Here is a 23751-nt window from a genome sequence, read left to right as displayed (position 1 = left end):
TTCAAGTGATCAGATAAGTTTTTATTTATTTGTTAGGTTTGGACATTGTGAACTTTAATGTGTAGAGATCAAGAATAAAAATATTGATAATTATAGATATATTGGTACTTCCATTTTATGGATATATCGACATATATTTTAACACAAAATGTCGATGAACCTAAAATTGATCAGAACTTATAAAAATGTAAGAAAAAACTCTTAAAAATAAAATTAAAAGTATAATAGATATTTTAAAATTGTTTTGTTCAATAAATTTATACATGTATGATATAATTTATCATATTAGATAATAATATTATATACACGAATAAAAAATATGTATTTTATAAGTGTACATTTATTATTAAATTATGTCAAATATTATTTGACATAATATTGTGATATTCGATTATAATATGTTTAATTAAAAAATATATTTAATATTAAAATTAAATTTATAATCCATTTAATTCATTTGTATTAAATGATATAAAATAAATAATGATATATGTATAATTTTTAATATTTAATTAATACATTAATTATACTAAAAACACTATGAAGAAAATTATCACAATAAATTTTAAATTTTTGGTAATTAATTAAATGAAATTTTTTTATTTAATTATGAAATAATTATAATTAATTTATTCTTTAAAATATTCTTTTAATATTATATTTATATAATGAGTTTTAGTATATATATACATATATATATTTAGTGCCAAACATACAACTAGGGGCAAGCTTGCTTTAGTGGTTGGTTTAGTGGCTGGTTTAGTGGCTTGGTGAACGTTTTGGCTGGTCGTGTCGAGATCCATTGAAAAAGGATATTTTAATCATTGGTAGAGATCACTTGATTTTATTTTATTTTTATGATGGACCAAAAATAAAATAAAATAATATAAATAAGTTGAGGTCCCCAGTCTAAACAAATGAGAGATTTTACTCATATCCCATCGTTGAGTGCAATGAGGTTTTTTCTCTCCAGAGAAGAAAAGTTTAGACGTGGAAAACTAAAACTTCATTTCACTGCATCATAATGGATCTAAGTACGCTTTCAATTTATTTTTCTTGATAATTTAACATGATCTTGATTTTGGGTTGAAACACATGATCCTGATTTTAGGTTATAACTTGATCTTGTTGTAATTGAACTATTAATATGAGATCTTGAATAGGTTATAACATGAGATATGATATTTAGGTATTCCTATAAGTAGTTTGGATAATCCCTATAGTGTGGTCTACCATCTTGAGCAAGGGCAAGAAAGACAATGAGAGGGTAGTGGCATAGGCAACCATGTTGAGTAAGGCCGTGAAAGATATGAGGAAGGGACGTTACTAGGGATAAGAGTGCTTTATATAATCTTAGGGTAAGGATAAAATGACCATCTTACTTAAGCCTTGCCTTAACCTTGATTGTTCATCCAAGACCACATGGTGTGCCTCATTTTTTCAATTGCTCAATAAAATAAATGCATACACATAGTAAGTAGTTTTGAGTAGGGACCACTAGAACTCATAAAATAACTAGTTCCTATAGAATTGATTTTATATAATTCCATAATTAATATTCACTCCACTAAAAAAGATTAATTGCACTCTTAACATTCTATGAAAATTAAATTGAAGCAATTAAATACCAGTTGTTGTATCCATGACGTATCATGCCATTGCATAATGTTTCTTATGAACTTGTATTCATAATTCAATCAAAATTTTGCTATTGACCAATCAAATTATATCTTAGTTTCTTTGAGTTATAAACCTATCTTTTTCCATAATCAACTGAAATGTTTTTATCCCTAGGGATAAATGTTAAATTCAAATCAATGGAATTATTATAGTCATGGGTTAAATTTGATCATTAATGTTATAATTACTTAAAAGGATATAACAATTTCATAAGAGATATTATGTTGTCTGTATTAAACATCCATCTTGCTATATACTGAATTAAATAATTACTCATGTCAACAAGGATATATCATTATTTTAAGATCTCACTCATATATAACTCAAGGTAATCACCAATCTAAACATTAGTTTGGTAACTTCTCAAGATTGATAACACATATAAGATGGTATCTTGGAGATAACCCATATCCAATTGATAATTTTCATGCCATACATCTCAATAGGTCTTGTTCAATGTGGAACATATGCACACTAGCACCACCACAAAAACTTATTTTAATGACTAATATAAGCCATCCTTTTTCACAGAAGGTGATGCACTATAACTTTTGTTGAATTGTTGAAATTTATGAACAATTGTAAATTGATTTATCAAGTCACAAAGATCTCATGGTTTGTGTTATTTGTATATCCACATAAAACAAAACCGTATACAATGTGCATAATTAGATTAAAGGCTTATAAAAGTGATACTCAAAATAATTAAACGTTCATAAAATGTGTATAAAACAAATTGAACAAAATAATTGATTTTATTTATTTTTCTCAAAATAACTTGATTTTCTAAGGCTAATTCCGTGTTCATCAAAGATATACTGGTTTATCACTAAGATGGGTATACGATAGTTCTAAGAGTAAGATAGGTGAATCTAAGAAAGCTGACCGGAGCGTCAGGGTATAAGGCTTCCTTTGTAAGAGTTAGTCCTAGAAAGTAGAACTTTTGAAACAAATAATATCATTAATTATATTAATTAGATTTATTTTGCACATATATTTATAGATGTTTAATTTAATTGAATATTGTTTATATAAATATTCTACCTGACCAAGTAAATTGAACATGATTTAGGTTTATGGACGATATATAGAAGACACTATACACACAAAAATTCTTAAATAAGAAAATTGTGGATAAAATTGTAAATTTAATTTATTTATAATTTGAGGGGATGATTTATAATATTCCCTCTTATTCTTCTTAAAAAACAAAACCCACCTTTTAAACAATTTAATGCTTAATTTTGGGTCAATGAAGTCTTCCAATGAGAAAATCAATCTTCAAGTCTTCAATTTTATCGAAAAATCTTGGAATATTCTTATCTCTTCAAGAAATCTTGAATCTTCAAGGAATTCAAGAGCTCTTAAAATTTTTTTTGGTCTTCAAAGTGTGCTTTGAAATGAAAAAAAACCTTCTATTTATAAGGTTAGAAATTTTACTTTTAATATTTTATCTTGATTTTCTAGATGTAATTATCTCATTTATTATGATAATTATAATATTTATTTGCATTGTTACAATTAATTGATTTATCATCTTTTTAATTTATAAGTTTTTTTTTGTGAGACCCATCCAACACATGTCAACATATTATTAGTCAATTATTTACAAATGACAATCAATGAGCGAATATGACTCTCTTTCTCTCTAAAGGTGCAAGACAACTTTCTAAAATGGCTCTCAAAACCCTAACCCTTAAGGGAAGTATTTATAAGGTTCTCATTAGGCTTAAGTAACTCAAGCCTACCAATAGCTTGGGTCACTTAATTTAGTCCAAAATATATTATAATTGATTAATTAACCCAACAAAGCCTACTAATTAATCAATTAGCTCAATTTAGAGACTATGTTCACAAACCCTTATACAACTTTGTATAATTATCAAAATGTTCTTATGTATAAAAATAAATCTAGAGTCAATCCAATCCTCATTACCCATGCCATCATGGTATATGATTTTATAGCGGGGACCACTGGGATCAATAGGAGTATTAGCTCCCTCAGAATTTAATTCTGAAGTTGATTTAACATCTCACTAAAGAGAATTAATTGTATTGCAATACCTTATGTAAATAACAATGAGACACTATGTACTCGGGTTTATGACCTACTTATCTATTAGGTTTAGTCTCCCCTTGAACTAGTGTCCATAGTCTAACAATGTGAAAACTACCAGCCTTTCAAGATTACCTTTATTATCCTTAAGTTATAAATTCTCTTATTATGTATTCAACTAACATATCTTAACTTACAAAAAACTTATGTCGAATTCTACTTAAAGAACTATTATGACCATAATTTATATGAATGTACCTCTTAAGGATCACTCAAGAAGACACTATGTCTCAATCTTATGAGATATCATAGTGTCTTTATTGAAAGTTTCTATTATTATCGACTTCTATTAATAGTGACTGAATCTATATCAGCTTAGGATCTTATCCATAGATCAAAGTCATTGCTAACTTTAACACAAACTCAATATTCTTTCAAGGTTGAAAGACACACAATGAAGCAACTTGGTGAAATCATGACTACTTGATAATTTTAAGTCATGACTCACCGTAGGTTTTGTCCAATGCACAACTATACATACTAGTGCATTCACCATGGGAATCCCATTCCAATTGTCAAGATAAACCATCCCTCCAAACCAAACCGTGAACAAGTCATTTACTTGCAAGAAACCCATAACTTGAATCTTTCATGCAATTCTTAATGCACCTAAGTTATGTATAATGCAAGAGATACTAGACAAAAATGTTCATAAAGTACCATTATGAAATATGATAGATAAAAGTGAAACTAGAATATTATTAAATAAATAATGCATTCTAAATTCTTTACATCATGTCATGTTTTTAAGGGCTTTATCGGAACAAAAATCACACAAGGGTCATGTTGTCTCTACTAATGAGATATTATGATGTCTATTTTGAAAATACTTATATGTTACTAACCTCAATAAATAGTGACTCAGTTCATATGGGATATATGACTAACTTAGGATCTCACTTAGGTCAAAGTCATTAAAAACTTTAACACAAACTTAGTATCCTCTCAAGGTGAGAAGAACTCGTTCTACATAGTAGCTTGGAGAAGTCATGACTACCTAATAGCTAATGTTTATAACTCACCATAAGTCTTATTCAATGTGTAACCATACACATTAATAACACTCACCATGGAAACTCATTCTGATAACTAAGATAAATCATCCCTTTGACCAAGAGGTAGTATACTACAACTTCAAATGCATTGCCTAAGTTTATAAACAAATGGTGAACATTTTATTTAATTGCATGAAATTCATGACTTAGATCTTTCGTATAATTCTAATACACCTAAATCAACGAGATCACTCTCTAAATCTATAATAAAATTGCAAAAAATCCATCTCTATATCTAAAAGATGGTGGAATAAAATCTTCATTTTTTCTTGAAGAATTTTAGCTTCTTTACTTACATATTTATTTATTTACAAATTTACTTTTAATTGTATTAGAAAAAATCAATTGTAACAAAAAGCAGCTAAGGTCAAATTTGTAAAATTTATTAAAATATGATTTTATGGGTATAAATCAATCTAAAACCGGTAAAAGTCAATGTGAATGACTTTCTTTTGAAGCTTCACTCGACATATGTTGCAAAATTAGCCGGTCATATGATAGAAATTAGAAAATATTTGAGGGACTTTGCAAATTTTTTTTTGAATATACAGCGTGTTTGTTAACAAACCGATGATGAATGGGGTAGGAGGGTGAGGGTGGATTTTTAAAGAAGGATGAAATTCTTGAAAATTTTGAGGAAAGATGCAGACAAAAAAAAGAAAAAAAAGAAAAAAAAGAAAAAATAATAATTGAAAGTTAATTAATTAATTTTATATTTTTGAAAAACAATTTTTTGTTATTTAGAAAGAAACAACAGAAAAACACGTTTACTAATTAGAAGAATTTTTTTTTTTCTATTCTTAAAAATGAAAAATTGAGTGTTTTAGAGGACTTTTTTTATTTTTTTATTTTTTATTTTTAAATTTCAATTATTTTCAAAGTACTACTTTAAAAAATAATCATATATAAACATGAATAATAATTAAATATAAAACATTATATATAAAAGTTATTTTTAAAATATAAGTAAAAATTAGAAAATATGTTAAAAACATTTCAATTCCAAAATAGATATTTATTTTACAAAACATCAAAAAACAATTTCAAAAAATTATTTTTCAGAACTATTTTAAAAAATGATATAAAATAAAACCTTATTTTTTTTAATATAAAACTTAAATAATTAAAAATTACATAAATTTTTTAATTAATTTTAACTTTTTTTTTAATATTTTAATAAATCAAACAAAAAAATTATTTAATTTAACATGTATTTTTTATAATAATTTTGGAAACCAAACATATTAAAAGAACCAATGAAAATAGAAGTGTACTCTTCAAATAGCTTTGTTGGGTAAGGGCAGGAATAAAATACGTTCAAGTCTGTACAAATTTACACTGAAGGACGTGAGCAAAGGCGTGGGTTTATTCCCAAAAATCCAAGGATTTGGGTCCCGTTTGGTTGTCGAGAAATGAAGAAAAAGGGGAAGAAACAAAAGTTTGGGCCTATCCCACTTTGTTATAGTTATAGATTAAAGGAAATGGTCAAGAAGGTCAAGGCGGAATCTGAAAATTAAACAACTCGGCAACTGCTTGGTTCCCAAGAAAAAAAGTTGTAAACCCACGTTTAGAAAATTGAGCTGGGGCCGAACTCGTTGGGTAGGTGGGCTTCTGTTGGATGGTCTTGGAATCGGGTTGGACTGGGGTTGACCTTTAGCCCGAACAAGCCTCCAAATTTGACCCAGAATGAAAATTGTTAGATTAGGGTTTTCAGACATCATTTATGGAGGGTAATTCCAGAAAGGAAAAAGAGATAATATCTAATCACTAGGGTTTATACGATTTTCATTTCTCACTGCTCTCTTGCTGCCACCACCCATTGAGTAGGTCTTCACACGCACACCAGTTCTGTTTCTATTTGTTACTTTTCTTTGAATTCCCATTTGTATAGGTTGAAAGAGCACTCTTTTAATATGTGAAATTTGTGTTTGGGTATTGCTAAATAATGTTAAAAATTTCCTGAGTCTTTTGAGTTAAAAATGTGCAGATTTTGATGGGTGTGATTAATATCTACGATATTTCCTCTCTTTGTGTGGTCAAACACAATACTGATATTCACTTATTGGAACCCCGAGCACCCATTTGTTCATTTGAGGGAAGGCGCAAGGGGGTTACTTGTATGACCTCCGCCATGCCTGTAAAACAGGCCAGCGAGGTCCAGGAACGCCTAACTGGAGACTCATTCATCCGACCCCATCTCAAGAATTTGTCACCTTATCAACCCATTTTGCCTTTTGAGGTAATTAAAATTAATCCATTTGACGTTTATTTGTTTATTTATTTTTATTGCTGATTCTGTTGGGTAATTCAAACTTTGGTTGCATAATCTTGGTCAGTTGCTAGTCATATATCAGTCCAAAAGTTCATGCTTGCTGATGATCATTATTATTTTTATTTTTATTTTTGGATGAACAATGCTGGCATACAATAATTTTTTTTTGATGTTGGCCTTGGCTTGATAGAAATGTCTTTACTACTTTGGGTTTTTGGATGTTTTGTATATTTGTTTTGATAGAAATGTTTTGTTTACTACTTTGGGTTTTTAAATGGATTGAATGTATAAATAATACATTGGAGTATTTGTTCATTATTCATATTCTTTCAGGTGTGCCGTTTGTGTTTGATGGGTTCTTATGGTAATATTGAAGTTTCCTACAGATTTTCAAGTTTTGGATGAGTGGGGTATAGGGCACTTAGTAATTATGCATGGTTAATGAGGCACTTGAATAAATAGTCATGTTAATTAATAATTCAGCTTTCAAATTGAATGAAATGTGTTTATTATTAATACAGGTTTTGTCATCACGTCTTGGCAGGAAGCCTGAAGATATTGTCAAGCTAGATGCAAATGAAAACCCTTACGGTCCACCCCCAGAGGCAAGTGAGACACATGATTGAAAACTTAGTTTTGGTACCAAAGATGTTCCGGACTTCATAACCTTTTAAATGAGTTTCAAGACTTAATTTTTGAAGCTGTTAGGCACTTTTGACTGTGAAGTATACAATTATGTATTGCTTTCCAAATGTTATTAGGTATTTGAAGCTTTGGGGTCATTGAAATTCCCATATGTTTATCCTGACCCTGAAAGCCGTCGATTACGAGGTGCACTTGCAGAAGATTCAGGCATTGAGTCTGATTATATTCTTGCCGGATGTGGTGCAGATGAGCTCATTGATTTGATTATGCGGTTAGAAATGGAAGATTTTGTGTTTACTTGAGCTTTAAAATTATATTGATCTTTGGTTTGTAGTTTCTATTTAATTCTACCAATTCCCAATTGTTTATTTTGTTTATTATTGCATTGACCTCTATTACAGATGTGTACTGGATCCTGGTGACAAGATTGTGGATTGTCCGCCAACTTTCACAATGTATGAATTTGATGCTGCTGTTAATGGGGCACTTGTTCTCAAAGGTAAAGTTTACACTTTCTTGCTTTAAATATTATAATTCTTTCTATTTTGAAGATTTCTACTTTATGGTCCCTCTTCTTAAACATGGTTTCCTAACCTGTTAGTTGTCATCTACATTTATTTGCTAAAAATCTGCCATTTATGTTCTTTAGTTGCCTTATTTTTCTTTGTCAAATCATGTCAGACATTTATGATGTCATAAATTTTCATATGACACTGCAGTACCGAGGAATTCAGACTTCAGTCTGAATTTAGAGGCCATTGCTGATGTTGTTGAGAAGGAGAAACCAAAATGCATATTCCTAACTTCTCCCAACAACCCAGATGGAAGGTAATTCTCAATTGTTACTGTTTCACAAACGTTATTTTTTAGGATACAAAGTACCAAAATGGTGACATATTTTCTTCTTGTTTATTTTTTTTGATAGACAAAGAGAACCATTAGATTAAAAAAAAGGCCAGAAAACAGGGGGCACTCCCTAAGTACACAAGCTGTATACAAAGAAGGCCCAAAACAAGGCAACAAGAGAAAAATAAAGTCTAAAAAGGATAAGCTAAGCAACAACCCTATCACCCATCAAATTCCGAAAAGATAGATAGTCCAAGTCCAAGTCCACAAATTGTTGAGACCATTCAAGCAGGGATCGAAGAAAAAGTTTCCTCAAGCTCGTATTTGTCATCTCTTCCTCTAGGAAGGTTCTTCGATTTCGCTCTCCCCAAATACACCAAAACAGACAAATAGGCGCCATTTTCCAAACTACACTCCTTTTCTTCCCCATGCCTTTCATTTTCCACTCAAGAAGCAAATTTCTCACGGAATCCGGGAGCACCCACACCACCCCAACCCAAACGAAGAAAACAATAAGTTCCAAAGATCCCTTGTCTTACCACAATGAATTAGGATGTGGTTTGCCGTTTTCTCATTTTCTTTGCACAGGTTGCATCTATTAGCCATAGACCAACCCCTCCTCATTAGCATATCTATAGTGGAAATTTTACCCCAAACTGCTTCCCAAGCAAAAAAACGAGTTCTTAAAGGGGCATACGAACCCCAAACCTCCTTTTCTGGAAATAAAGGGCTATTGTCTTCCTTCAAAGACCTATAATAAGAGTTTACCTTAAACGTTCCTTTTCTCTCAATTTTCCAAACCAAAAAATCCTCCCCTTCTTGCACCCTTACTGTAGAAATGTAACCCAAAAAGCGGTTCACCTCCTCTAACTCCCAATCTTGAAAGGGTCTTCTAAAGTGCACCTCCCAACCCCCACCTCCACCTTCTTGTCTTCCCCACAGATCAGCCACTATTGCAGAATTATTAGCTGCAATTCTAAACAGCAAAGGGAAGAGATCCTTTAGCTTAGAATCTCCTACCCACATGTCCCACCAAAATCTGGTTCGTCTCCCATTTCCAATATGAATCCTAGTTCTGAGAAAGAATTCCTCCCAACCCTTCCTAATGTCTTTCCAAAGGCCCGTCCCGTAAGACTCTCTCACCTCTCTAGTGGTCCACCCACCTTGTACCTCCCCAAATTTACCAACAATGACTCTTCTCCAAAAACTCTCCCTTTCTATAGGAAATCTCCATAGTCATTTCCCGAGCAAAGCATGATTGAAATCCTTCAAGTACCTTAACCCCAACCCTCCATGCCTCATATCTTTACAAATAACCTCCCATCTCACCAAGTGGATCTTCCTTCTTTCCTCCATATCTCCCCACAAGAACTCCCTTTGAATTTTTTCCAATCTAAGTCTCACTTTCCTTGGGATGACAAAAAGAGACATGAAGTAGATAGGGAGATTTGAGAGTGTGCTCTTTATGAGGGTAAGACGACCTCCCTTAGAGAGATATTGTTTTTTCCACATAGCCAACTTTCTCTTGAATCTTTCTTCTACCCCATCCCAAACTCTACACGACTTGTGGGATGCTCCAAGAGGTAGGCCTAGATAATTCGTAGGGAGATTCCCCACTTTACACCCGAAAACTGCAGCAGCTCTATCCACCTCTTCCACTCCCCCAATTGGAATAATTTCGCTTTTCTGCAAATTAATTTTTAGACCTGAAACTACTTCAAAGCAGATAACAACCCACTTCCAAAAAATCAGTTGATCCCTATCATCCTCACAAAAAAGGAGAGTATCATCAGCAAACAATAGGTGGGAGACTGACACCCCTTCTCCCCGTCTTCCCGTTGCCTTGAAGCCCCTAATAAAACCATTCTCTTCAGCTCTTGAAATTAAACTACTGAGCGCTTCCATGATCAACACAAACAAATAAGGTGAGAGTGGATCACCTTGCCTTAGGCCCCTAAACGTTGAGAAGAAATCTGTGGGAGTACCATTCACTAACACTGCCATTCTCACAGTCGATATGCAACAAAAAATCCATTTACGCCATTTTGGACCAAAACCCATCTTCTCCAAGACTGACATGAGGAACCTCCAGTTTACGTGGTCATAAGCCTTCTCAATGTCCAATTTGCACACTAAGCCTGTCCCAACACTTCTCTTCCTTGAGTCTATCGCCTCATTAGCCACCAAAACAGCGTCCAAAATCTGCCTCCCTTCTACAAAAGCATTCTGACTATTCGAAACCAATTTTCCCATTACTCCTTTCAATCTATTTGCTAGAACTTTAGCAATAATTTTATAAAGACTCCCCACTAGACTGATTGGTCTATAATCCTGCACATCACTAGCCCCCTCTTTCTTCGGGATCAACACTAAGAAGGTTGCATTATGGCTTCGAAAGATCACATTCTGCGAGTGGAGCTCCTCAAAGACCTGTATCACTTCCCCCCCAACAATAGGCCAGCAGGTCTTCCAGAAAGCCAGCGTAAAGCCATCCGACCCTAGCGCCTTGTCTCCCCCCAGATCAGAGAGAGCTCTGAGCACCTCCTCGTTCGAGAATTGCCTCTCCAAAATATCATTATCCAAGGAATCAAGAGTATTAAATAGACCAGACTCCACTTCTGGTCTTCTCACTATGGGGTCCTCAAACATAGACTTAAAGTAAGACCCAATCCCTTCTTTAAGCTCCTCCTCTTTACTCAGCCTAATACCCCTAACTGTTAGGCTACTGATAAAGTTTCCCCTTCTCCTAGCATTAGCCATCCGATGGAAAAACTTGGTGTTGTTATCTCCCTCCTTCAGCCAAAGGGCCCTTGACTTCTACCTCCAAGAGATTTCTTCGAGGATGGCACAATGATTAAATTCATCTCTGGCTGTCCCTTGACTCCTCCTATCTTCCTCAGAGAGAGAGCCAAGACTTTCTAAATTGTCCCAATATTTTAACTTCTCCCAGGCTGCATTCTTCTTAACTGAAACATCGCCAAGGGATTCTTTATTCCACAACTTCAGGTCGTGTTTCAGATCCTGAAGCTTCTTTGCTATCACAAAGCTTGGACTCCCCCTAAAAATGTAAGACTGCCACCATTCATAAGGAACCACGATCATTTGCCTTCCTAGCTCCCCTTCCTCTGTCTCTCTTCCAGCCACTCCATCATAGTTAATGGTGCTGACGAGCTTCTTCAACTCTCTTTCCTTCCTTGAACCCGACAATGTGCCTCTTTTTTTCTCATTAGACTTCCTGATGAAGCATCTCCTATTCTCAATCTTCTTGAGAATTCTCAAAATATCCTCCTCAAAACCTTCAATCGAGACCCCCACCGACTTGCAGAAGCCTAGGAATTTCTTATTTATCCAAGGGGATTTATTGTTTTCCTTTTCTCCTACTCCAATAATCTGAAGATGTGGCGTCTGGACCTCACCTTCTCGAGACCGAAGGGATACGGCCCCTATCCCTCCCTCTTGGCAACTGGCCCCTTCATTACCTGGCAGAGAGAAGGAACGTCCATCCTTGAGGACCATGCAAAGCGGCAGTTCGGTCTCCAGGGGGTCTTCAATCGTCTCCTCAAGCTGCCTTGACTGCGAGATCCCCATGGAATCCCCCATCCCGGGAAGAGAAGAAGAAGAAGAAGAAGGGCCAGACGATTCCCCTGAGACCCCCCCAAGAATAGTCGAGATGGGGTACATACCTGATGTACAACTCTTCCACGGCGGGGCGTTTCGATCTTGACCCAGCGCCGGCGCCTCCTGCATCGAGAAATCCCTGGTACACCTTGGCGGCGTCTGGAGCTCCTCCTTGTTCTCCCCAGCAGCAGAGAAAGGGAGCCCTAGGACTGATACATGGGCTGACCCTTTTATACCTTCTTTTAATCTATTGGGCCTAGTTGACCCAACCCATCTCCCCTCCTTTTTAAAGCAGCCCATACCCATTCTCTTAAAAAGACTTTGGGCCTTGTGGGTGCTGGGCTCCCAAGAACTATTGGGCTTAAATGACCCAGCCCATCTCCCCTCCCTTTTAAGGCGGCCCAAGACCACTTTCTTCAAAGGATTTTTGGTCCTGTGGGAGCTGGGCATCCTAGAGCAGGCAGGCCCTCCTAGCTGGTTCTCCAATTCAGCCCGCTTGGAGCTTGGCCCATCCTTTCCAGCCTTTCCTGCCTCAACAGATCTACCTTTTTCAAAAAGCTTCATTTTGTCCTTCCTTATCACTTCAGCCGCCCCACCTTTTGCTGCGTCAGGCGTCTCCTTCACCAGCCCGATCACCTCTTGCAGGGAAACAAGACCTCCCCCGTCTTTTTTCCTAGCTTTATCCTCGGGAATCTGGATCTCCCAGCCTGTCACTCTATCGCCAACACCTGCAGCGGGATTTCCTCCTCCATAGTGCATCTCTTTCACTCGCTTCTTAGAACATGGGTCACACCCTCCTTCTCCCTGTTCAGATGGATCGTTACTCGTCTTGCTCACTGGTTCATCTGCAACCTGAAGTGCTGAGAACCATACCGAGTCCTCCCACCACAACGGAATAGAGAATGAGGCGAGTCCAGCTATCACCTCTAATCTTCCAGGCACCTCCTTCCCATTGTTTTTAACTAAAATTCTAGCTCCCCTTCTGTAGCGAGACTTTTTGGTCTCCTCATCCACATCAACAAAACCCCCACAGGCATCCCCCACTCTTCTGAAGAACTCCATGCACCAAAACTGAAGAGGTAGCCCTGGGATTCTCACCCAGGAAACATCCCTCTGAAACTCCACTCTTGAACACCCCATAGTTGGAGCCCACCAGTCTAGGGATAAGCGAACCCCCTTGAGCAGGCGACTCTTTGAGCATCACCCCTATTGGAAAATTCAAAAAGGAACAATGCATCTCTTAATGCAGCTACCCTCACTTTACCACAGAAGCTCCACTGGGTGTTAGCCCAAATCTCCACCACCCTTAAGTCGGGTCCCTTCTCATCCTCCGCATCCCATCTTCCCACCAAAAAACGGTTGAGATCTTTCAGCTTCGAGGTGTAGGCCTCATTTCCAACTTCAATCCACACTTCTTCACTCCTGTTTCTTTCCCCTGTTGCCAATCTCTTAGTTGCATTCACATAGCTTAAATCAGGTCTAACAAGAGAAAGTCCATGCCGTCCATGCCCTCCTCCCAATGGCCGAGAAGCCTCTGTTCCACTCTTAGAGACCTCACCAATTTTAGCTAACTTCTTCAACTTACATCTCATGAATTCCCAACCCAAAAGGTCAAAACCCTCTGGAATAATATAACTGATCAATAGTTCAAATTTAGATTGTTACTATAATTATATTGTGGTTATGCTGATCCAGGGAGTCAACAAACTACATGCTTTGAACATATCATGTTTAACACTCTATGCCATTGTTTTGCAAACTTTCTTCAGATTCTGTCCTGAAATATTTTATTGCCATCTTGCTTCTTACTTTGCAGTATTATCAATGATGAAATTCTCTTGAAGATCCTTGAACTGCCTATTTTGGTCGTGCTGGATGAAGCATACATTGAATTTTCAGGAATTAAGTCTAGGATGGGATGGGTGAAGAAGTTTGAGAATTTAATTGTCCTGAGGACATTTAGCAAAAGAGCTGGTATGTTCATAATCTTTCTCTTACACTAATGAGGCAATTGTATGTGGAAATGTATGTATAGAATAGGATGGGTGGAAAAGTTTAAGAGTTTAAGGCTATGTTTGGGAACTTTTTTTTTTTTTTTGTTTTTGAGAACAAAAAAACATAAAAACGTGTTTGGTTGTTGGTTGTTCCCAAGACAGGTTTTTGGGGATTGTTATGAAAGCAGTGTTTTTTGAGAACATATTTTATTTTATTTTTAAGTTGTTTTCTCTTGTTTTATGGGAATTGTTTTAAGAATTAATTGTACAAATATGAAGAATGATTGAAGATAAAACATTATAGCTAAAAGTTATTTTTATGAAATATTTGGAAATACAAAAGCAAGTTGAGAATATTCTAAGTTCCCAAACAAACTTTTGTTTTAAAAAATATTAGAGAAATGTTTTTGAAAACATTCTCAAATGTACCCCAATTGTCCTTGGGGTGTTTAGAAAAAGAGTTGGTGTGTTTCATACATTATTTTTCTTATACCAATGAGCCATATATATATGCTAACATGTGCATTTACATGTATATAGTATTTTTTGTCCGTAAATTAACCCCAATGTTGAAATTTTTTTACAAGAAACAAGAATGCTATCATATATAGAAAAAGGAGTTAGCAAAGAAGGATGAGAAATCTCATGGGGAAAAACTTTGACTTTGGACCAACTCAAAAGAGGGGATGGGCTTTAGCAAATAGGTGTTGTCTTTGTCAAATGAATGAAGAATCCATAGATCACTTCTCCATTGTGTAAAGACAAGGGGTTTGTAGGAGATGTTTTTACTCTTTTTGGAGTTTCATGGGTGTTTCCTTCTTCGGTTAAGGAAACCCTTTTGAGTTGGAATGAGTCTTTTGTGGGTAAAAAGCATAAGAAAGTTTGGAGAGTGGGCCCCTAATGCATTTTTTGGACAGTTTGGAAAGCAAGGAACAAAATTGCCTTTAAAGACAACATGTTGTCCATCCAAAGGCTAAAAGGTTCTTTTGTGTACTTACTTTGGTTGGAGACTAAGATGTTTATAAAAGATGGTCCTTCGACATTAATTGATTTCATTGATTGGGTGGGCTCCCATTGAGGGAGAGGTTGTTTCTTGTATATCATTTTGGATAGTTTTTTGTTTCAGTTGGAAGGGGGTGAGTGTATCTTTTTTCTATATCACGGACCATTATTTTAGCGCCTCTTTTTAATATAAATACTCTTCTTTACTTATAAAAAATTATATATAAGAATGTTTATCTTAGATTCTTTTACTTGATTAGTGCTTTCATGGGTTATCTTTAGGAGTCTCCAAATATCTTTTGTTGTTTCACATTGAGAGATCTTATTTTATTCATTTTTGTCTAATGCACAATGAAGATAACATATAACATTAACATTTAGTTGTGCATTTCTCTTTTCTAGCCCATCCCACTCATAGTTTGGCTTTGGAAAAGTCATTCCATTTTCAAATTTTGCAGGAACATGATAACCATTTTGAATGGCTTCCCACAAACCATAATTAATGGACTTCAAAAATTAAGTCATTTTTTGTTTTCCAATAGGAATAATTCTCACCCATAATGAATGAGGGTCTATAGATGGAAAACCCTTCCATGAGTGTTAAGCAAGATTGGATAGTAATACCTCTAAGTTGGTTAAGTCCTAAACTAGTGGTTAAACTCTGATACCAATTGTTAGGATTCTAGCTATACCAATCTAAATTAATCATCCTACAAGGGGGGCAAATAAGGTGATGGTTGCTTTTTAGAAATTTAACAATTATAGAATTCAAGTAATATTATAAGCAATAATATGATAAAAATCTATATAAAAGCAATTGTAGATAAATAGAGTAGGAAAGAGAGAGATGCAAACTCAAGATTTATGATGGTTCGAAAAAATCTTGACTTGTATCCACTCTTCTCTAGCTTCAATCTCAAGCTTGAGGTTCCACTATACCAAGACTTTCAAACCAAGCTTTCTAGCTTTACACTTAGACTAATCGGCTCTAATGGACACTTGTAATTTTCCTTAAGAGATGCCTCACGCTTGAACTCCAAGTAATATCCCACACTTAGCAAACCCTAAGTGATATCTCACATTTGGCAAATAGAAAACCCTAAGTGATATCTCACACTTAGATTTTTCCTTTAAGTGATACCCCATACTTAACCCACCTTACAAGGTATACAAGAAAATATTTGATAAGAATAAAACTCCTAGTTTACAATTTGACACAATGGAATACAAGGAAATTAGGGTTGAACGGTGCATTAAGATGAAATGCAAGTTTAAAAGCAAGTGCGCTCTAAAAACACTCCCCTAAGACTTAAAGTAATATTTAAGAATGATTTAGATTTCTTCCCCCATCAATACAAGAAGTTTGGATTGGAGCCTTTAAATAGGAGTTGAAAGCTCAAACTATTTGTTAAACATAGTTTAGGTTTGATTGGTTGATCAGTTGACCAACCAGCCGAATCAGCTACTAGTCGTTGGATGGTAGAAGATACACAAAGTGACCATTAAGTCATAGGAGCTCGACTAGTTGATCATCGATTCGACCGGTCCTCAACTGGTCAAGGTTACACCTTAACTGGTTGAGACAAGCTTTTGCCACTTTGAAACTTTTCTTGAGTCGGTTGGCTACTTGGTTCAACTAGTTGACTTCTTGGTCCACCTGTTTGACCTCTTGGTTGACTTGATCGACCTCTTGGTTTGACTAGCCAACCTATTGGTTCAATTGGTCGACCTATTGATCAACCATTGGTCAAACAAGCTTAAAAGGGAGAAGATGATGCACAAATAACCTTCAACGACTTGGATTGTTAGATGCATGTCAAAACATTTGGTTTTTATCCTTGAAACAATCAATCTCAAATTTTATAAAAATTCTTGAAAGATGCATAAATGAACTTTATAGTTTTTGCAATTTTTGCATCTTTAACATAAGATCCTTAAGGAAACTCGGCTAAATAACTTCTTGGCATTGTGAAAATCTTTTTAACTATAATAGCATTAAACAAAGATGGGTTTTATTTAAAATGATTATTCATCTAATCTATAAAAAAATAAAACTGATTTAGGCACTTGGATGATTTTAGGTGCTTAAGTAAAAAATGACATGAATGATTCTAATGCAACAACCTTACAAAGAGATCCTAGAGAAATGGTCTTGATTGATCTTCTCTTTAAGGTTTTCTCTTTCTTCTTAATTTTCCTTTGGCTTGATTTATTTTTGTAATTGTCACTTTGAAAATCTTCTTGTCTAAACACTCTTAGAATAAATCATTTTATCAAAATCAAGATTAACCAAACCTTAATTTAACAGTAAAGTTTGAGATGCAAATATGAGATGGATGTTTATGAATAGTGGGTATTGTAATTTGGTCATTCACTGATATTGGACGAATCCTTTCCCTTTTCTACTTAGTTATTTTTTGTGAAACCGAATATATTAAAGAAAAATTATATGCAAATAATAATTTTAATTTCTGCAATTATAAAGCCTATATTCATGGATCTCTGTAAGGTATTCAATTAAAATTCATCTATGCTGATATATAATTCGAGCTCCCATGGTTCAATGGCAGACTTCTAACAATTCCCCTAAATTTGTTTTTCTTTGTTGCATGTAGCTGAAGATTATTTCTGAAGACTAGTATCTTTAGTGTCTCAATTTTCATGAGTAGACTGGATGTAGATTTTTTCATGTGAACAACAAAATTTGACATTTTCTTCTGATGTGCATTTGTTTTGCTTCCTGAATCATGTCATCCTTGTCACTGGTCCCATATGTGCCTTCCAACTAATTGATCTATTGGCCTGCTAAGTAGTCACCTGTAGGAGAATAACCTTGAAACTTGTGACCCAAATATTTGTCTTTGGAAATATAGGACTTGGATGGCTATAAATATAATGGCAGTAACATGATGAAAGGGCTTTTGTCCTTCAAAGTTAAAATATGATCTTTCCTAATTGTAAATAAATGGATTGAGGTCTAATGATTCATGCCTAGTTGGAGGTCATGAAGATGGAAGATGTTGGTCTTATAGTTCATCTCTCATATTAATTTTATATTCCACTTTTGGAAACAACTTCTTTTGTTAGCTTTCCTTTCATGTTAAATAGCTTCTTACATTTCAAATGAACACTGATGCAGGATTAGCTGGACTCCGTGTGGGGTATGGAGCATTTCCTTTGAGCATTATTGAGTATCTTTGGAGAGCAAAGCAACCATATAATGTTTCTGTTGCTGCTGAAGTTTCTGCATGTGCAGCATTGCAGAATCCCGCCTATTTGGAGGTACTTTTTTTCTTTTATTTTAGTATTATTTTTGTTGTATCTGGTTTTATCCCTTGCATTTATAGGACCAAACATTTCAAAATAGGGGATAATGAGTATCCGTTTATCTTGAATGCCACTTCTAGTACTAGTTCCGAAAAATTTCAAGATAAGGGATAAATCGGTATCCCTTTATCTTGAACATCATTTCTAATGCTAGTTCACTGTATCTTCCAGAAGGTGAAAGAAGCTTTGGTACAAGAGCGGGGTAGGCTGTATAAGCTTCTGAAAGAAGTGCCATTTCTCAACCCATTTCCAAGCTATTCTAATTTCATTCTTTGTGAAGTTACATCTGGTATGGATGCTAAGAAGCTAAAGGTAAATTAACTTTTTGCTCCCAGAGTTCATGATTAGGCTGTAGTCTAATATAGTAATTGTTAGAATTGGGATCTGGAAGGAATTCATGAATTGCACGTGTTATAATTAGAGAATCAGTTCATGATTATTCTTCTACTGATCTAGTTTAACATAGTAATGGTTTGCATTGGATAAATACCATTTATAGGTATTTCAATCAAGATACTTGAAGGGGGCATTAGTTCTTTCTCTCTGTGAATTGATTGGAATGGAATGGTGAATCTATTTCTTTGCTCTTTGCCAATGACCCTTTACTTTTCATTACAAAATTAATTAACTGGAAAAAGATGGATTATTTTGTGAAAGAATTTTTGGCAGTAAAGGGTTCACCAATCACACATTGTAATTGGGATATATGCCAACTGTATGATGTGTGGATGTGTGTGTGTATGTTTGTTGCACAATAGATCGTATAGGCTGGCATAGAATAATGATAATGAAGATGGTGGTCCATAGATCCTATATCTTGTTACTTATTATGCATGGATTAAGAACATATTTCTGAAGGGTTCAATCCTATAATGTGTACCTGTCAGTCTTTATACTGAACCAATGCCAAAGAACTACATTTCAGACATTTCTTCTTCTTCTAATTTTAATTATTTATATAAATTTTTTGTTTCCCCATAGTTGATTTACAATTCCGGGCTACTTAGAGCGACCTAGGTTATGGAGACAAGTGGAAGATGCTATGTTTCCTTTGTCCAAACATACCAGGTTTGTTGTGTTGGTATAGGATACTGTAATAGATGGTTGTTGCGGATTAGCTTCATTTCATTTCTTTTCTGAATACTTGAGGACTAGATGTTAAGAGTCTTATTTGACAGTGCCATTGAAATATGAGGCCCAAATGAATAGGTGAATAGCAACATAGGCAAACGGAGCTCTACCAAAATCCCTTAGTTGTTGAAGATCCATTTTTATTCTATGCAACCATTTGTAGGATAACAAGCTATAGCACTATATCTGAAGCTTCCCCATGGAGCTCACTTCTCAATTCTAATGTTTTAGATAGGAAGTTGGTGTAGATTGTCAATACTGAGATGAGTGCTGAGGTGACAGGAGAACAAGAGGTCCTCAGCTTCAGGGAGGAGGGAGGGAACTAGGGAGCATGCTTGAGGGTGGCTGTAGTGATAGGGTAAGAGAAGCTACCTGAACTATGTTTCAAGTCTTATGTAGCTTTGATTTCAAACATCATGAAGAGCTATCGGGAACATTATCCAAGTATCTCATATCCCTATTGTGAAGAGTCAGAAAAAGTTTTGGACACCTTTTTTCTAATATTTATTTTCATGGAACTGGCTTTGGATCCCCTTGTAATTTTCTTTGTAAAGGCTCTAGAGCTTTCATTTTGTGAAACATCTTTGCTAGAGTCTTGCTAAAATTTCAGAATTCCTCTCTTGGATGGCAAAAACCTATTTATAGGACAGATACATGTCTTTGTTAAAATGATGTTTATCTTTTATCAGAGAAACCAAGAGATTCCTTGCCACATGTCATTATAAAATGAATAATTATTATTTGGCATTCATCTTTACTGGCCTATAAACATTGAGTCCCGAATTTCTGTTAAAATGTAGAAAACCATGTTATGTACCTCTTTAACATAAATTTTTTAAGACTGAAGCAGAAATTGCTACTGAAGCGAGCTTGTGCTGGGAAGTAGGAAGCCCTTGTCTTTAAGAGACTCCAAGGTTAGAGGCGTCTAGGAAGCCTCCAAAACTAGTGCAAAAATAAAATTGCATGGTGCAATTGTTTTCTCCATGAACATTTTGTACTGGTCATGTAGAATCAAAATCTCATAATTCTAAAAAGATGGGCAGTAATGTAATTATTTAATGTTCTCTGCATGTTTTTAAAATTTCCTGAGTGTTGGCTAAAAGTGTGCCACTCATAAGAAATAATCTAGACCTGAGCCCAGAGGATGAAGCTTCTCATGAAATGTTCATTTGTATACCCTTCCTGTTACAACCGAAACACATACTTAACTTTTTACATACAGACTAATTCTCTATATGTTATGATGATCCATTTTGACAATTGATATTTAATGTAGGATGATCTTGCAAAAAAGGGCGTGATGATCCGTCACTACAGTAACAAAGAATTGAAGGGATATGTTCGTGTCTCTGTTGGGAAGCCTGAACACACAGACGCCTTGATGGCGTGCCTCAATTCCCTATCTTGATTGAATTCTGGTGTTCAAACTTCCATGCACCAGTAGGAATGACAACCAACAGGTCCGATTCCTCCAACCATTTGCAAATGAAAGGAAAGAATTAGCCCATTGTTTCTACACCAAACTGCAGGGTTCTGTCTTGTTGCTAAAACATATAGGACTTGGAAATCCAGCATTTATCAATCTGCTTTTAATTGAGGCAATCAAGAGATTGTTGAAAGAAATTTTAAATTTTTTTTCGGATGTATGCAGTTAATTAAGGCCTGATATTGTATGGGTGCAATTACTGGGTTTGGATGTCCATGTCTGGAATAATCATACCTTAAATTACTTCAATTAGCTGTGTCTTGGATTTTACAGCATATCGTAACTTGACAGGCTTGGAGACGATCACCCTCACAGCCTTCTCCTTTATCTCATGATCTGGAGCCGAGAGTTTGGTCTGTGGTTCATGTTTGGTTGCCTAATCTAAAATACATGCTGAAGAGGTTTGAAGACTGGAAGCTGAAGGTGTGTTATGCTTTTGTTGAAGGGCTTTTATATGAATGAGAAATAAAATTGCAAAAGGTAGGGTTGGAGAAAATATTAGGGTGTATTTATTTTATATATTTTTTTTCTTTGTTCTTCCTGTGGTCAATTTGAGTGTCTGGTCAATACACCTATGTAGGTTAGACAAATACAATTAAAAAGAACTAGGAATGTATTGAAAATGATTATACGCTTGATATGAGAACCGGCTTCATTATTGTTCCCTTTTTTTTTTTTAGTGTTTAATAATTAATTATTTTTTCACTCCACCTCAACAACTGAGCTATGGAGTTTTTGACAGGGTTAAGGTCGTTGGGTCTAAAGTTGTTTTAGTTCGTTTCCTATGGTTTAACAAACTTCACTAGTTCTCCTTTGGCAATCACAGTGAGCTATTTTAGAGTTCATTCAACATGAGTTCTAAGTATGCAATGTTAAGGAACCAACTTTAGCCAACCTTCTTGAAAGCCATAGCAAAAGCAACGTAATATAGGCAACCCAACAAAATTCTTGATCCATCCCAGCTTGTATTACTCAACAATTACAAGAGTACAAAACTGTTCTCTAAGTGGCCCAACACTTACACAAATTTTGCCTAAGAGATCCCAACCCCTATAAGAGAATTACACAATTTGATTCTTCTCTCAAATTTTTGGTGACTGGAGGATGAGCCCTTTTCGCCCATCCTTTGTTTCTTTGATGAGGGCCCGACTTCAATGACCTCGTTTAACCATTTCTGTTGCTGCTTGCGGAATCCGACTTTCAGATTGGCAGCCATCTCTTTTTCTTCAACTTTTTCAATTATAGGTGGCATGACCTACTTGATGGTCTCGCACCATTTAGCCATATTTGCTCCGAATGTCTTGTCTGACTTGGTCATAGTCTCTTGAGCTTAAGGCTGGACGATAGTCTTCTTCTTTGTTGGTCGAGCGGCAGGGTTTGAAGTTACCTGGGAAGTTGAACCAGGGCTTGGTGCAGAGTCCTCTCTTGGCATTTTTTCTCCCGAGCGTCTAGACGAGCCTATCTTGCCTCCGTGTCAGCGAGACAAGCAACCTCATAGAAGGGCAAGTCCTTTAGCATTGCCCGACATAAGAGTCGGTGGTGCTATCCTTGGAAGAAAAGGGATTACAAATGGCTTGGCTTGAGCAAGAACAACCCTCAAATTCTTCTTGGTGAGCAACACACTATGACTCCTCTTAGACTAGTCAGTCTCAAACAATTTGTTGAGACGGACAAATGACGACTTTTTTACCCACTCAACCAAGTGACACCGTCTATATTTGCTTGCGCGGACAAAACACATATTAGTGGAAGTCACAAGAAGATGAGAGTAAGAAATATACAAGTCATAAAATCATTCAATACTTGGTATCTTCAAAGATTGTGTGGGTTTTAAAAACTTGTCTGGACCCTCAGTTGATTCACTCCACAGACTGGACATTAATACATGTCCTTTGGCCCAACCCTTATTGGAGTTTGATAGTTCGATTACGAACTGTAAGGAAGAAATGTGAGCTGACAGACTGAAGCGTTCCTTAGGGCTCATCTTTATGGTGTAGACGAATAACACCTCTAACAAAGATAAATCCAATTGGTAGAGGGTGTTTAACACACTGCATCCCATCAAAATCTGGATGACATTGGGATGAATGAAGGCAGGAGGGATTTGAGAAAAATGCAAGAATTGCTTCACTAGGAGGGAATGGGCAGATGGAGTCTTGCTGCAAACTGTTCTTTGGTGAAGTAGATCTTGTTGTTAGGAAACCCCTCTGTAGATGAAACCTCTCTGTCTGATAGCTAGATAGAAATAGAGTCCGGGATGTAGAAGCGAGCACGGAACTCCTTCTCAGACAACTCATCAATTGGACGCCTTATTAGGGAACGACTAGATCGGGATGACTTAGCCATGCCGCGCTGAGTTCTACCGTTTGTAGATGTGACCCCACTTTTGTCCATATTTGCAAATGGAAAAAAGGGCCAAATGAACACTTGTATGGTAGAAACACTAACTAGTCAGCACAGGGATGCCCTACAAAGACACCTAACTAGACGTTACGTTCATCACATAGATCCTACCCTAAACAACTTGACACAAAGCTTGCTAAGCAAGTCATGTCCAAACAGCGTCAATGGCCTTAGAC

General features: G+C 35.5%; 1 protein-coding gene across 5 annotated transcripts; it reads left to right on the top strand.

The window, feature by feature from the left end:
- Positions 1-6145: 6145 nt before the first annotated feature.
- Positions 6146-21421, top strand: LOC100255576 (histidinol-phosphate aminotransferase, chloroplastic). Of its 5 annotated transcripts, none has more exons than XM_010666811.3 (10): positions 6146-6678; positions 6839-7090; positions 7645-7728; positions 7885-8039; positions 8170-8267; positions 8488-8596; positions 14049-14206; positions 18368-18510; positions 18727-18867; positions 20963-21421. In XM_010666811.3, exons 2-10 carry the CDS (start codon positions 6845-6847, stop codon positions 21092-21094), a joined length of 1266 nt encoding a protein of 421 aa, XP_010665113.1. In that variant the 5' UTR covers positions 6146-6678; positions 6839-6844; the 3' UTR covers positions 21095-21421. The 5 variants fall into 5 exon arrangements, with proteins under 5 accessions (XP_010665113.1, XP_003634508.1, XP_010665115.1 ...); XM_003634460.4 differs by having other exon boundaries at positions 6201-6674; XM_010666813.3 differs by having other exon boundaries at positions 6212-6674; positions 18730-18867.
- The last annotated feature ends 2330 nt before the right edge of the window (positions 21422-23751 follow it).

This window comes from Vitis vinifera, chromosome 18 (genome assembly GCF_030704535.1).
Source record: "Vitis vinifera cultivar Pinot Noir 40024 chromosome 18, ASM3070453v1".
In the NCBI taxonomy this organism is placed as follows: Eukaryota; Viridiplantae; Streptophyta; class Magnoliopsida; order Vitales; family Vitaceae; genus Vitis; species Vitis vinifera.
This window is presented reverse-complemented; position numbering and strand designations above follow the sequence as displayed.